The following is a 16,355-nucleotide window of genomic DNA, read 5'->3' on the forward strand; positions in this document are numbered from 1 at the left end:
AATCCCACAAAAACAGTTTCTATTTTATCTCCCTGCAAGCTGGACTTGGGGCCCTCCAAATTTGAATCTATCTCCTTGCAAGCTGGACTTGGGGCCTACCAAATATAAAGAATTATCTCTTAGGTTACTGTTCATGTTACTGTAGCATAAACAGTGACTTCCGGTGGTGCTGCATAACAATGGCTGAGTAGATCGTAGACCAGTCTCTGCGAGTGGTTAAGCAGTTCTAAGACCAGCCTATGCTTAACTGATCTAGGCCATGAGCAACATCAGAGGAATGGCCAACTTAGGTAGGAGCAATGTGTGTTCTCAGTCTAATGGTCAATGTGCTCAATTCCCACAATCTCTTAAAAATGATGCTTAGCTCCTTCAACTAGGCTGTCAAATAGCCCACTCAAAAACTGATGTGATTTCAGATGTCCACATGATGAACAATACAACTGTTTAAATTCAGAAAACAATCTTCAGTCCTCCACAAAGAATTTCTTTTGCATGTCTACATGATGATAATACAACTATATGTAAAATCAGAAAACCATCTTCAGGTCCTCCACAAATAGATGACTATTTCCCACCTATGTCCAGAATTGTACATCAATTTTTTTTAACATCAGTTGGAAAGTTATCTCCACCAGGGTCTTGTCTATATGTACCATCAAGTCACTAAAAAGTAACACAGACACACCTAACAAACAATTGTAAGATATTAAAACAACATAAGAAGGGGCAACAAAAAAGATGGATAAATTTCACACCCTAAAGCAGATATCTACATTTCACATCACCAAGAAACAAGAATCTTGTTACAAACTGCCTGTTCTAGGGATCTGTACATGATAGCCCTTGATATCCAGCAGAACCGATATCCAGATAATCATTTTGACCTCATTCTATTAACCAAAGTAATTTTTTTCTCTAAATTGTAAAATGCTAGGGCATAGTTGTCACATTGCCCATTCATCACCCAAGCACCTTGGATGCCTTCATTGATTACGTGGATGTCTTGTCGGTGTTGCCTTGCATCCAGCCCCCCCCCCCCTTCTTCCCTTCTTTTCAGTACAGATGCCATGACAACCATGTCTTAAGGGCACCCCTATCCCAAAGGATGTTTCTTGCTAGTGAATTCATGCAGAATAAACAAAGAAACTTCAGGAGAAAACTTAATCAGGAGACTTATCCAACATTAAACTATGTTCTAAAATCCTTATATCAAATTGGCCTCCCAAATGTTGAAATATCACCCGCGACGTGATGCATCACAGACCTCAAGTTGCTCATACTGTCTTTGACTCTTTATCCTTTCTTTTTCTACTTGCAATGACCACCAGCATACCATTTTCATTATACAACTGATAAAAATGATGCAGTACGTAACTCAGACACAAGTATTCTGTGCGTCATAAATGTTGTTATGCATTTAATATCAATAACCAGGGGGGTATCAATTCTTCAGCCCTGATTGGTATTGGTTGGTTTGGCTCAAGACCCAACCTTAAAGGCAAGGCTAATGGCAACCAGTCTCCAGGAATCCAATCAGAAACTGTTACTAACCACTTGGTCTTGCCTTTACCTTACATTCTGACCACTGTCAACCCATACTGTGTCTGGACTTATTTTGGTTGGACCAGAACCAGCCCATTATTTCCAATGCATCAAAACCCCAGGCTTGACACCAGGCAACTTACCAATTGGTAACTCATGTCTCAGGCCCAAAAGGTCCCTAGTCTTGGTTGATAGGCCAGGCTTCGGTTTGGCATCCCTATTAAAATTAACAATGACAAAAAAATCCAATCTTCCCCCCCCCCCCCCCAAAAAAAATTGATGCCATGAATCCACCCACCTCCTTTTTTCAAAAAAGCTTTACTAACATGTTGCAAAAGACTTCAATATTAGATAAACAAAGATAGTAACATTGGGTAAACGATAAACAAAGATGGTAATAGCCTAACACAAAGGATCAAGCTTAAAGTAACAGATATATTGAATCAAATATCATTCCTACTGCATCAACACAGTATTTACATTCTACATCTAAGAAAACCAAGAAGTCAAAGGGTTCAAGAGAACATGGCTCTTATTGTTACATCGAAAATATTGGGAAAGTAATGGCCAGAAGGCCACATGCATAAGTACGCATAAGTAGAGAACTTATGGAGTAAGTTAACGTGATCATGCCACATCCTTCCCCTTTTGTACCCCTCTAGCGCCTTCTACTGTGTGTTTTACTCTTCTTCCTGCTGCTCCTATCATCAGAATCTGAGTCCGAAGCTGAATCAGAATCTGAGGAATCAGAAGATGAGCTGTACTTCTTGTGTCTCCTCCTCTGTTTTCTCTTCCTTCTCCTCCTCCGTTTTTCTTCAGAATCCGACGAGGAGCTGTAGCTCAGGCTGCTCTCATCTGAAGAATATTCTGAGCCTGTTACTGACGAAGTTCCACTATCAGTCTCAAAAACAGAAGCCTCACTCCTTTCACTCCCTGAGTCAGTATCAGATTGGTGCTTCCTCTTGCTTTTCTTGCTATGCTTTTGACTCTTCTCAACCTTCTGAATGTCGGGGTTATCCAACTCATACGAGACAGAAAGCTTCATTTTCAACTTCGGGTTTTTAAGTTGTTGTGTCCGAGAAGGTCTTGAAATGTAAACCCGTTCATTTTTGCATTCATACGTCCAATGGCCAGTCTGGAAACATTTCTGGCATTGTGAAGACGTGCCACCAAGTGATGGAATGGAGGACTTAAGGTCCTTCCTCTCACCCAATCTGACTGCCTTCTCAGTACTCATCAGGTACATCTGGCGCTTTGCTTCTTTGCGCTCCTGCCATCGGCTTGGCCCTTCTTCCTTCTGCCCATATGCATTTACGTTTCGAGCAGCAGCTGCAGCTGCACGTTCTGCCTGAGCACGGCTAAGACCCTTGGCTGCCGTCAAAGCAGCAGCCTTAATTCTCTCAGCTGCAGCCTGAGCTTTTTCCTCTTTCTTACTCGACATTTTCTCAAAAAAACGATATGAGCGAAGATTTTACCCTTCGAAGAAAGCCCAGCAAAAAAAGAAAATAAATAAAAATAAAAACCCAATTAAAGGACAAGCTCCTCCCTGTTTCTTCAAAGCTCAAGAATTTGACTCCTAAATTCCCATATCAACATAAGCAATTTTCTGCAAAGAAAACAAAACCTTGTCAAAAAGTCGACCAAAATTCTACAAGCTGGTAGGAAAAGGCAAGAAATAAGCGTAAAACCAAAATTCAATTCGAAAATTTCCCATCTATCCAAAAGAACAGAAGATTCCAGCCCTGAAGTCCATTCGAACGAGTATCTCAATTCTTGATTGGAAAACAAACCCATCCATCTCCATCACCCGACAAAATGAGCATAATATATGGATCCTAAGCTACAACTTTAGAAATCAAGCTCGGAAAATAGGTTTTGTCTATCAATCATCTTATCGAGTACTTCGAAAGCCAAAACCCAGACTGATTCTTAAATTCGACTACTGAAAAGATTTAGAGAGGAGAAGAAATCATGTAAAAGGAATCCTAATTTGTAATAGATAAGAAGATACCTGCGGAAGTTGGATATTCTTGAGATGATCACCAGAACTGTGCAAAACCCTAGAACTGAACGAGAGGCCGGTGAGTTCTTAATAGACCCTTTCTGATCAATTCACTTTTTAGGGTGAGGTCGTGAACGCGGTCCAGTGCGATTTTGGTTTGGAATGAAGCAGCGATTTTGCTTCAGTCCAGCGCTTTAAATGCGCTGGACGATTCAGCCAGCCGTTGGATGCTTTCCAACTGATCGTGGCCATTGAGCAAAAACTAAGCAGTTAAGTGGGTTTTGTCACCAACCCAGCTAACGAACCGAACCAAACCGCTGGCCCAGACGAACCAACACATATTTTTCAAAATCGTTTGAAAACACAAAATGGGCGCGTGAATCCTCATTTTGTCTTCTACGACTGGTTTTCGAAGAAGAAGCTCCGATGATGCAAATGCTGATTTCTCTTTCTACCCTGATCTCCCATGATTCTTTCATGTCATTTCTTCCATTTTTGTTGCAGAAACAAATTGAAGAAAACTGTGCTCGAGAAAAAAGAGCCCCAACCTCAACCCATTTGATGACTCTGCAAATCGATAACTCTCCTTTGAATCCTCTCTAATCTCTGGCTCTTCTTCTCTCTCGTACTATCTCAGTTTCTCTCTTCTGCGTCTCCTCCATCATTGATGGGTTGTTGATGCTCCACTTTCAGGCCGCCATATCAGTGCTAGAGATGGCAAGTTTGCCCTATTTGCAGGTGAGGATGAAGGCTAGCCCAAATCGGTGCGTATAATTCAAGGATAATATCTCAGACTGATTTTATTTCACTTCCTTCTTTTTAGGGATTTGATTTTATCCGGAGATAAAAGCTTCAGAGGCCATTGCTGCAGTACGACTGTTGAAGTAGAGGAGATTTGCTTCTCGGGTGAGTTCTAACCTTAACCTAAAACTAGCTTAGTTTTTCCCACTGAACGGTAGTACAAAATCAACTCGTGAGGACTCTACAGGGAGAGAGTGAACAAATGCTCCATCACCAGATTGTGTCTATTAACTGTTTGAAAATATGTCTATGAGAATTTGGCTAGGAAGTAGATGATCTTGAAATTCAAGCTGCCAAGGTAAATATCTTTTGGAACACTCAGTGACCCTTTCTGTCCTTACAGCATCTATCTGCTACCAAATACCACTTATCTGTTAGTATTCTGTTCACAGTATATCATCAATCCCATGATCAAGAGAAATCAATCCTCTCCACATTTGGAAATAGAATTATGTGAGAGATGATTCTATTACAGAAACTAATTGAAGTATCTTGTTGTTTTAATTGCAATGGGTCCTGAGGGCTACTGTCTGTTTATTAGTCTTGTTGATCTTCCTCAGATTAATCCTCGGATTTTGAATATCTAAAATTTTCTTTTTCCTGAAAGAGTTCCACTAATCAGCTTTGAACTACTATTTACAGGACAGTGTGTTACACTAAGCCAAACCTACTTGCTCCTTGCTTTGTAGACCTAAGTAATTTTCTCTTAATAAAAACTTTCATTTTATTCATGAAGAACCCTTCTCTCCTCATGTCTGGAAGAAGAGATATAGTTGCAGCTCATACTTCAAACCATGTCTTGCAGGAGGTGAGCAAGATCGAGGCTTACAAACAAACCAAATATAATCTAGAGGAGTTGTTTGGTAAGCAGCTCCTATTTGCTAAACCTCTGAATTGATTTGAGTTTTTGTCAGTAGTTAAAAATGTAGATCTCATGATTGTCTCAATGGATGTTTCAGAATCTTATATTTATCTTCTATATTTGCTAAACTCCCTCCTCTCTCCCTCTGTACTCTGTTTCTGGCAGAAAAACAGAAACAACAAAGAGTAGAAAAAAAATAAAAATAAAAAGGGGGTCTTAATTGCCCTCTCCCCCCCCCCCCCCCCAAAAAAAAAAAAAAAAAAAAAGACAAAGAAAAAGCCCCTCCCAACCAATAAATTAAGAAACAGTATTTGAAAGGGTTGTTGGTCACATTGCTGGAGTCTGTTTTGATGGGCTAGCAAGCATGTCCCTGCAGATTCCTCAGCGTGACTTCCCTGGCATATCCTATTTATTTATTGGTTTTGAAATCACATATGAGAAGTCCACCGCTAGTAGAAGAGAACATTGATTAGGCATTAACAAAAGAAAAAATTGCAGATTCCTATTTTTATAACCAAAACAGATTCTTTATCAGTTTACCAAAGAACAGATTCTTTATCAGGGAGATACAATATTTTTTTCAATAAAATCAACAGGGATGTTTTGTTATTCTTGTTGGGTTTTGCCTCTGTATCAAAAACAAGGTTTGCTCAGGTTCTCATGGAAGGAGCACTCTTATCCTCTATAGGGTAGACATTGATCTGCGGACTAGTCCGTACTTCCACAGCAACCTGAATATTTTGTGTGCTATTTCACTCTGCTAATTGCTGAATTTGTTTTCTCCGGATGAAAGGCCACTTTGAGTCACTGGATGGGCGTAACTCAGCTATAGAGAAGTTGAAAGAAGCTGAGTCTCCTCAACCTGTGGAAGCCACTGAGTAGATGTCTCTGAGGTGTGGTTGTCAGCCCTTAAAATGTTTACCCTCAACATGTCAACTGGGGGGGGGTTGGGTTGCGTCTGTGTGGATGGAGAATAACCACACTCAACTGATCTTCCTGTGATCTGGAGATTATGACTGAAATGAAGATGATGTTCATACAATTTTTTGTAATTGAATGTGGCTAATATTTATGCGGCCATTTGGACTAAATGTAAGATCACTTGTCACTTGCAGGAAAGTCTCGTACCAAAGGGGGCTTGACCAGTGGGACCAAGTGAAAGTTCCTAGACTCCATGCCTCCATGTCTATGAGTGATCTTCTGAAGCACATTGGACATTTAATATCAAAGCACATGAATTATGGCAATCCTTTTTTCTCTGATAAACTTCTCAAAGAAGGCTAATGTCCAAGGTTGATGTAGGGGGTGTAAATGGTGTTACTATATTTGTCAACTCTCACTCTTCTGTTGTGGTGATTAAATGTCATACATTTCTTTGAGTTAGATTTGTGTAGGTTGATTCAGATGGATTTTGTTAGTCCTTGCTTTTGCTTTTGGTCTGTAACTAAGGATACCAATCAATTAGGTTGGAATGTAAAGAAGTCTGACAACTTTCTTTAATATAAATATTATCATTGACCTCTCTTCAATTCCTCATATAAATATTTTCATGACAATTTGAACATGGATGAGTTGAATGAGCTAGAAGCAAGCTTGTCAAGAAATTCAATGGTATTTTCTCCATGATTATGTTCGAAGTCAATGTGATGGTTAACCTGTAGAAATTCAATAGTAAAAGTTCAAGATTCCACAAATTCTTTGTTGTGGATTAGAAACACAAATATCAATTGAAACTTGGCTTATTCCTATAATTGGCTTGCAAAAACTCGCAAGTTCAACTGAATCATAGCTTATTTCCGTATTGGTTTAGGGATGTCCAAACACAAATAACATCCTCTTGGGACATTTCTTAGGTCACATGTGGAGGATGTCAGAGTGCACACACACCAACTGTTGGTAGGAGATTCCCATATCTTGTACATAGTTTCATGTTGATATCCAAGCTTTGCTTCACTTCTTCTTCTCCTCCTCCTTTGCTCTTTTTACTCCCTTGGCAACCCCTTTCAAGCAACAAGACTTGGATAAAAGATTGTATTCAAATACCCAAAAAATATCAAATAGTTTTACTTGGAAGTACAAAAAAAACTGTTTTTGATCTCTTCTCATAACCAAGTCTCAAAATGTTTTTCCTCCATATTTGTGGACTACAAAAATATGTAGATACTTTTTGAATGCTTTACTAGGGTAGTTTTTCCTTGACATGTAAAGGGTATCAATCTTTCAAGCAATGCTGAATACTATATATGTTTCGTCTAGATTATGTCCGTCTCATTTACTCATTCTATTATGTATTTACTCATTCAGATCGAGTGCCCATAATAAGGCTACAAATGGGGGTTGAACAGTGGAAATCTGCAATACAAAAGCATGCCACAAGTGGCAGCTACAGCTACACTAGTAGTTCACCACATCAGCTTCACCCACTTCCACCTAAGGGGAAGGAAAACATAACCCCCCTGCATAAGTACTTAAAATCAAAAATCAAATAAAGTATTTGATACTTGCTAACACAATTTTAAGGGTAGTTTCATCCATAACCACACCAAAAATGATCCAACCAATTTCTCTCATAACAGTATAGATTCAAAATGTAAGGCTACATCCAACTGTTCAAAAAGATTAGCTTTCCCATAATAAGCTAATGTTGTACAAATACCCATCTATCATAACCCTTTCTGGTAACTTGGAAGGAGATTAACATTCCTAAAGTTGCTAAACAATCAAAAATCAAATAAGGTATTTGATACTTGCTAACACAATTTTAAGGGTAGTTTCATCCATAACCACACCAAAAATGATCCAACCAATTTCTCTCATAACAGTATAGATTCAAAATGTAAGGCTACATCCAACTGTTCAAAAAGATTAGCTTTCCCATAATAAGCTAATGTTGTACAAATACCCATCTATCATAACCCTTTCTGGTAACTTGGAAGGAGATTAACATTCCTAAAGTTGCTAAACAATAGATGCTTCTAAGGAATCAGCTGCAGCAGGGCAACTATGTTGCTTGAAGAGGAATAGACATCTCTGATATTAGTTCACTAAGCTGGTTCACTGAAGCATATCATCTTCTGTTAACCAAGCGTTAACCATCTGAAATGATTAACTGATGTTGGAAGAAGGGAATGCAGAGGGCCATGGTAAGGTGAGGTCTGTATTTGCGCTGCAAGATGTTTCTCCATGGATGCTCAACCTTCTTTGATGCCTCACTAGCTGCTATCATATCTTCAAACTCTTGTTCCACGTCTTGGGTACCACGAATGCATTGGAGTTTCGCTCTGGCTTCCTCTTTTAAGCTTTGCTCGATGAGGGAGTTTGGGGTGTCCGGGAGGAAAATGGCTCCGATAGTCATAATGGCAGCAGGGACAAGCACCACTGAAGCTCACACGCCAGCCCCAACCACCAGCAATCTGAACCATGAAGTAGTTGATAATGTTGGCAGCAAGGATTCCCAAAGTAGTCATGAGTTGGAAAACCATGTTTAGAGCACCACGATACTTGTAAGGAGCCATCTCCAAGAGGTACAGTGGTACTGACTGCAATGAGAAAAATAAGAGTTATTTATCTTAAGTTAATTCAATAAAAATTGATCTTGTGAGACTTCTGGCAGCCTTAAATCATCTGGTCTAAGTGAGCAGCCGTCCATCAGCCAGCTTTCAAATACAGACCTCACCTTACCATGACCCCCTGCATTCCCTTCTTCCAACAGTTAACTGGACCATCCTTCTCTTGTTGGATTTTTATCTAAAGTAACGGATCAAAGTAGTCATGAGTTGGATCATCTTCTCTAAACATCCTTCTACAGTTAGTGAGGACCATCCTTTCAAAGATAGAAACTCTACTCTCCTGCGAATAAAGTAATTACTTGTCAAAATTTTCAATCCATAGATTCTCAAAATAAGTACAAAAGATAAAAGAAGAAGGGTATGTGTGCTTATGTTCTAAAAAAAAATGAAGGCATGAGAAGTTATTAGGTAACAAGATTCAATTCCAGTTCGCCAAAGTACTACTTAGCTTTGTGTCTAACAAATCGAATTGCCAAAAAAACCTGTTGCATTTTTATAGACGCTCATGTATCAAACAGAAATGGCTCGACTGATGGCCGACTTGGCCCATTCAGCAGATTCCTTGATCAAATGGTCATCTGAGGACAAACACTCAGCCAGTATTCCTCCAAACTTCTGAAAATCTCTAACTAAACTGCGGCCAACAGAACCATTATAGAATGCATCTGGACCATATCTTGAAATTGCTTTTAATGTCTGTGCTGGTTTTCTGTTGTGGCATATAACTCCTGGCTGCAGTAGGTTTCCATTTGATGTGAAAATATTGCTAAGGCCCTTGTCAGCAAAGATACTTGATATTGATTTATTCATTTGCATGTAGAGAAATGGAGATATATCTTTAACCCTTTTTGTGCAAGATTTTCACATGGCATTACTAGCCTTTTCCATGGAAGCCTCCCATGTTGTTTCCAAGCTTTATGAAGGCCAGCAAGTTCCCCTGGAACTGCTATAGAAAGTACACCACTACCTTTCAAGGTAGAATTTCCACCATACATATTCTGAAGAGGAAAAACAGAATTATCAAAGATAAGTCAAGGATCCAGCTATAATGAATTCAAATTTTCTATGAAGTACATCAGCTTTATTTAGTCACAAGCATGCCATGTGATATTACTACATCAGTAAAACTGCAACAGAGGGCCTTCCCTTTAGAACCGATGTTAGAGATTTGCAATTTGAATTACCTATTTCCTTAAAGTTACTTGAACATTTAATCTAAGATCTTCCTTGCATACATGAATTCCAAGCTGTTTTCTCATCAACTTTTTGCCATCAGATCCTAAGACGAATTTAGAGGAAATGCCAAATAGAAACTGAAGGAACTTTATGGAGAAAATCATGCAGTCAAGAACAACCATTTTGAGATGCCAACAACGTAACCCAGTGGTCTCATTGATGTGCAAAGTGAAGTTGTTCTCCTATTGTGAGTCTAAGTATGTGTTGTGCAAGCTCCCCAACCCCCCCCCCCCCCCCCCCAAAAAAAAAAAAAGAGAGAAAAAAAGGAAAACCCCCCCTCTCCTAGTGTCTTAGGTAGTTTGGATCCCATTCCTTATAGAACACCCTACTTCCTAGGGTTGTCCACTTGTCCTACATGAGATACGTATAGCAACAATTGAAAGGGAATTTTCTTTTTTACTGATTTTCTTGTGTTTTTTGAAACAGAGCATGTACATACGTCAGGTTTACTTTTATTTTTCCAAAATGAACTAAATGGGAGGGGGGGGGAAACACTATTAAAGAAACTCCCAAAAGAAAAACATAGACTTAAAAGCAAAAATGTGCAAAATCATGATAAACAGGACCTTCACTCCACATCCACCTCTACTATACTACTACTGCTCTGCTGCCACAACCACCAATCCTAGACCCCTTTTTTTCCCCCTTAACATTGTCACAGATCCCCAATTTTACCATACAACAATTGTGGGTACATAAGTAAACCAAAAATAGCAGAAACACAAAAGATTGTTTCTAACTCAGAAGGGGGGAAAAACTGAATTGAGAATTTTAATCATTGGATAAATACAAACATGTTTACACCACCAAAAAAAAAAAATGTTTGTCATCAAAATAATCATTTTGAAAATGTCCAAGAGGATAAGCATTGAGATAAGCTGAATGGAAGAACCAAAGGTTGATTGTGTAAAACTAATAAGGCCCTATCCTTACAGCTTTATTGAACCACAAGGTGGATCTTTCCTAGCCAAATTCTCATAGACATATTTTCAAACAGTTAATAGACACAATCTGTTGATAGAGCATTTGTTCACTCTCTCCCTGTAGAGTCCTCACGAGTTGATTTTGTATTACCGTTCAGTGGGAAAAACTAAGCTACAGTTTTAGGTTAAGGTTAGAACTCACCCGAGAAGCAAATCTCCTCTACTTCAACAGTCGTAATGCAGCAGTGGCCTCTGAAGCTTTTATCTCCGGATAAAATCAAATCCCTAAAAAGAAGGAAGTGAAATAAAATCAGTCTGAGATATTATCCTTGAATTATACGCACCGATTTGGGCTAGCCTTCATCCTCACTTGCAAATAGGGCAAACTTGCCATCTCTGGCACCGATATGGCGGCCTGAAAGTGGAGCATCAACAACCCATCAATGATGGAGGATACGCTAGAGTTGAAGAGAGAAACTGAGATAGTACGAGAGAGAAGAAGAGCCAGAGATTAGAGAGGATTCAAAGGAGAGTTATCGATTTGCAGAGTCGTCAAATGGGTTGAGGTTGGGGCTCTTTTTTTCTCAGGCACAGTTTTCTTCAATTTGTTTCTGCAGCAGAAATGGAAGAAACGACATGAAAGAATCATGGGAGATCAGGGTAGAAAGAGAAATCAGCATTTGCATCATCGGAGCTTCTTCTTCGAAAACCAGTCGTAGAAGCAAAATGAGGATTCACGCGCCCATTTTGTGTTTTCAAACAATTTTGAAAAATACATGTGTTGGTTCGTCTGGCCCAGCGGTTCGGTTCGGTTCGTTAGCTGGTTTGGTGACAAAACCCACTTAACTGCTTAGTTTTCGCTCAATGGCCACGATCAGTTGGAAAGCATCCAACGGCTGGCTGAATCGTCCAGCGCATTTAAAGCGCTGGACTGAAGCAAAATCGATGAAGCAGTGTTCCTAGTAAGTGCGCAACGGAAAAATCCAAAACTTATATTAATAATATTTTGTTCAGGTGATATATTAAAAACAAAGAAGAAAATTATAATAAAGATTAATTTAAATATTCTATTAAGTTAGTCATTATATATTTATAATGAAACTAGAATCTTTTTTAATATGAAAATATTAGAATCTAAAAAAATAATATATAATTCTTACACATAATAAAATAAAACTAGCATATTCTCTGATATGAAAATATTAAAATCTACAAAAAAAAAATAAAATATATGATTTTCAAACACAATAAGATGATTTTGATATAGAATGATGGATTGTTAAGATCTTGATATAGAATGATGGATTGCTAAGATCTTCGGTTAATATAGAAATGCGGTCGCTAAGATCGCATACTGAGATCTTCATTTGGAAATTACATTTTTTAATATGATCTATTTGGAGGTAATGGACATCCATAAATAAATATTATTTATAACACTCCCCCTTGAATGTCCATTAATAGATAATGTATCTCGTAAAACCTTACTAAGAAAAAAATATCGTGGGAAAAAATCTTAATGAAGAAAAAAGATTATACATATCTAAATAATACATAGTGATAGCATCTACCTCATTAAAAATCTTAACAGAAAAACCTAATGGGACAAAATCTTGGTGAAAGTAAAAAGAGTATAACACGTATTTTCTCCACCTGATAATAACATCATTAAATATCTTTGAGTACGCACATTCCAATATGATATACCAATTTCTCAAAATTTGAAGTAAGCAATGACTTAGTAAATAAAACTGTCAATATCACTTGAACGAATTCAATAAAAATTGATTTCACTATTTTGTTGAAGATCATGAGTAAAGAAGAATTTCATGAAATATATTTCGTTCTATCTCATTTGATTAATCATCCCTTTAATTGAACTATGCATGCAACATTATCTTTATATAATATTATTGAAACTTTTTTTTGTAGAAGATCGCATGTTTCCTGAATGTATTTATCATTGATCTTAACCAAATATATTGTCGACTTACTTCACGGATCATTATTATATCTACATGATTTGAAGAAGTGACAGATATAGCTTGTTTTGTTGAACACCATGAAATAGCTAACATTCACTTATGAAATAGCTTATTTGAAATATAGTTTTATGTAAATCAGATAAATATTCTACAACTACATAACAAGTAAGTTGATGTCTACATTTATAAAATAATGTCATATCAATAATTCCTCGAAAATATTGAAATATATGTTTAACAACATTCTAGTATCTTCGTGTTGGAAAATAGATAAATCTTGTTAATACACTTATAGAAAATGTTATATTTAATTGTGTATTATTAACAAGATACATTAATGTCCTAATTACATTAAGATATGATACTTCAGGACCAATAAATTATTCATTGTTTTATTAGGGTCGAAATGAATATTTATCTATGTCAAAGGATCTCACAACCATCGGGGTACTCAATAGATGTGTTTTATTTATGTAAAATCCCTTCAAAACTCTCTATCGAAGTTGATTGATAAATGAATATTCTATTCGTCAAATGATCAATTTACAAACTTAGACAAAACTTTGTCTTTCCATAGCTTTCATTTTAATGTTTTTCAAATAATCTATTGTTTTTGAAAGCTCTTCAGGAGTTTTAATGGTATTTAAGTCATCAACATATGCACTTACTATAATAAAATTAGATCTATATTCTTTAATAAAGCCACAATAATAATTTGGATAATTTTTATATTCTTTATTTAGTAAATATCAACTAAAAAGATTATACCATATATGTCATGATCATCTTTAAAGCCTTATTGAACAAACTTCCTAGGAATTTTTATGTGCTTCAGGCATTTTGAATCCTTTAGGGCCTGTTTGGTTATGCAAATCCAGAGATTTGAAATCTCTGGATTCACAAATGGGAGATTTTTACCTGTTTGGTTGTGTGAATCTCTAGATTCATGAAATCTAGAGATTCACATTTTTACACTAAAAACGTGAATCTGTAGATTTATGGGTATGAGGTGAAATCCAGAGATTTCACCCATACTATCAAAGCGTTAAAGATTTGAACCATAATTCAATAAATATTTTTTTAGGATAAATCTAAAAATTTCATTCAAAAAATTCAAACTAACCAAACAGTTAATTTTACAAACCATGACTCTAGAGATTTGAAGTCTGTAGATTTGAAATCTTTAAATTTTTGAAATCTAGAGACTCAAGTAACCAAACAGGCCCTTAGGGATTTTCATATAAATTTCAAACTCGAGTGAGCCATATAAATATACTGTAATAATATCCATTAAACACATGTCAAAATTTTAATATACTGTCAAACTAATAATATATCTGAAGGTAATTACATCAACCACAAGAGAACATGTTTCCATATAATCAATACCAGGCCTTTGCGAAAATTTTTGTGCCATAATTCATGCTTTATATATTATGATTTCATTATTTTTTTTATTTTTTATTTTCGCACGAAGACTCATTTGTACCCCCATTGGCTTTATATTTTCAGATGTTTGGACTACATGTTTAAAAACTTTATTTTTTTTCAACTAATTCAATTCTGCTTAAATTGCGTTTTTTTCATTTTGATCAATCATTCCTTCATTTATATTCATTAACAAATTTATGTTCAAGATCCTCGTCTTTTTGCATTATTTCAACAGTAGCATAATATGCAAAAATGTTGTCGACAACGTTATCTTTTCGGTTCCATCCTTTTGCTACAGTGTCATAATTAATCGATATTTCTTCATTATTTTTAGGTACCTGAACCTCTTCTGTGTTTTTATAGAAAGTTATGTCTTTAAGATTTTTATAATCAATTATTTCTATATTATGACCAGTTTGATCATTTTATTTTTCTAGGATTTTATCATTGGAACTAATTGATATTCCACGTTATAAACGTAGTTTAATTTCATTTGCATTGATAGATTGTCCTATCGGGATATTAACCCAAATTGGAGCATTTGCAGCTGGAATATAAGATTTAGTAACTCTTGGCAGGTCAACAAATTTGACAGTTGATTCATACTATTTTGTAATTGTATTATCTTTTAAACTTCAGGTTCACATTGCTTAGTGTGAGGATCTAAATGAGATAGTGATAATACATTCCAATCAATCTCTTTTTCCAACTGTTTATTATCTTCCTCTTATGTTGGAAAAACTAATTCATCAAAATGATAGTGAGCAAATGTTGCTTTAAATAAATCTTCAATTATTAGCAATATAAGGGGATTCATATCCAACATATATTCCAACTTTATTTGGGGACTCATCTTTGTGCATTGTAGTGGAGTAATTAGAACATAAGTTGCACATCCAAAAATTTTAAGATGAGAAATATTTAGCTTTTGACCATAAACCAATTGTAATGGGGAGAATTTATAATAATTTGTTGGCCTGATGTGTACAAATGATGCTGTAATAACATATCTCCATGCCGACCCGGGACTTTATTCTCATAAACAATGGTTTAGCTATTAATTGGAGACATTTAATAAATAATTTTACCAAAACATTTTAGATATAAACATGAGCAACATGTTTTTCAACTGTGATCTCAGTTGTTAAAGCCTAAGATGTTAATTCACCAGCATTATCAAGACAAACCGTCTTTATCTTATAATCCATAACTTGTGCTCTTAATATAATTATTTGTGTCACATCCCCTCAACCAATACCCTAACTGCGATACCCGGAGGTGTGATCCACAAATCCCATGGTCAAATTTAGGGCGATCATATACCCACATTGCACAATAACACAATCACAAGCAAAGAATAATCAATGTTCGGATATATTAAGAAACTAATCAAAGAATGATCTCAAAGTATAATTAGAGTGCGAAATAAAATGATACCAATCAAAGAATAACCATAGAGTATAGTGGAAAATAACTCTATAGGTCAAATGCGGAAGAGTAGATTAAAACTCTGAAGTAACTCTAAGCTATTACAACTGAATAAAAGTATAAAAGAATAAAGACTATTGAGTCAAAAATCAATCTACGTCTAATTATACATCTCTTTCAACTCAAATAAAGTATGATGGTGTTCGTAGATTCTCGTATCCAAAAACAGACGCACTAGCTCCAAGATAGGACTAATCCTGGTACGCTTCATAGTCACACAAGGAATCTTCACCGTTATCTTTGTAACAGCCAACACCTTGCATAGAGTACCGGTCACTCGTTGTGGTTTCGTAGTCTTGGTTCTCGAAGTCATCGGTACCTGCAACAGAATCTAAAAACATATCCCTCGAAGGGTGAGCTCAACAAAACTTAGCAAGTAGTTCAATCACAATAAACAACTACAAGCAATTCAGAAACAAATATGATGCAATGATATGAGACAATGAATGCAAATATGCTTCTACCTCTACATATGCTGGTCTTTAGTGGCAGACAAACATTAAGATAAAACACCAT

General features: G+C 36.4%; 1 protein-coding gene and 2 long non-coding RNA genes across 4 annotated transcripts; 1 reads left to right on the plus strand and 2 right to left on the minus strand.

Annotated features, from left to right (window-relative positions):
- Positions 1-1,907: 1,907 nt before the first annotated feature.
- On the minus strand, positions 1,908-3,681 carry LOC148999155 (uncharacterized). Its single transcript, XM_089141421.1, has 2 exons — positions 3,554-3,681; positions 1,908-3,148 (listed from the first exon to the last, which is right to left on the minus strand). Exon 2 carries the CDS (start codon positions 2,981-2,983, stop codon positions 2,201-2,203), a length of 783 nt encoding a protein of 260 aa, XP_088997547.1. The 5' UTR covers positions 2,984-3,148; positions 3,554-3,681; the 3' UTR covers positions 1,908-2,200.
- Positions 3,682-3,938: 257 nt separating this feature from the next.
- On the plus strand, positions 3,939-6,694 carry LOC148999156 (uncharacterized). 2 transcript variants are annotated; one of them, XR_016171007.1, is made up of 5 exons: positions 3,939-4,282; positions 4,368-4,450; positions 5,151-5,208; positions 6,001-6,100; positions 6,323-6,694. It is a non-coding gene; the product is annotated as an uncharacterized LOC148999156 (long non-coding RNA). The 2 variants fall into 2 exon arrangements; XR_016171008.1 differs by lacking the exon at positions 6,323-6,694 and having other exon boundaries at positions 6,001-6,218.
- A 945-nt stretch (positions 6,695-7,639) lies between these two features.
- LOC148999157 (uncharacterized) lies at positions 7,640-11,666 on the minus strand. Its single transcript, XR_016171006.1, has 4 exons — positions 11,306-11,666; positions 11,138-11,220; positions 8,884-9,774; positions 7,640-8,746 (listed from the first exon to the last, which is right to left on the minus strand). It is a non-coding gene; the product is annotated as an uncharacterized LOC148999157 (long non-coding RNA).
- Positions 11,667-16,355: the final 4,689 nt, after the last annotated feature.

Source organism: Hakea prostrata, unplaced genomic scaffold (assembly GCF_041222555.1).
Source record: "Hakea prostrata isolate BN-2017 unplaced genomic scaffold, UWA_Hpros_2 contig_32, whole genome shotgun sequence".
Lineage (NCBI taxonomy): Eukaryota > Viridiplantae > Streptophyta > Magnoliopsida > Proteales > Proteaceae > Hakea > Hakea prostrata.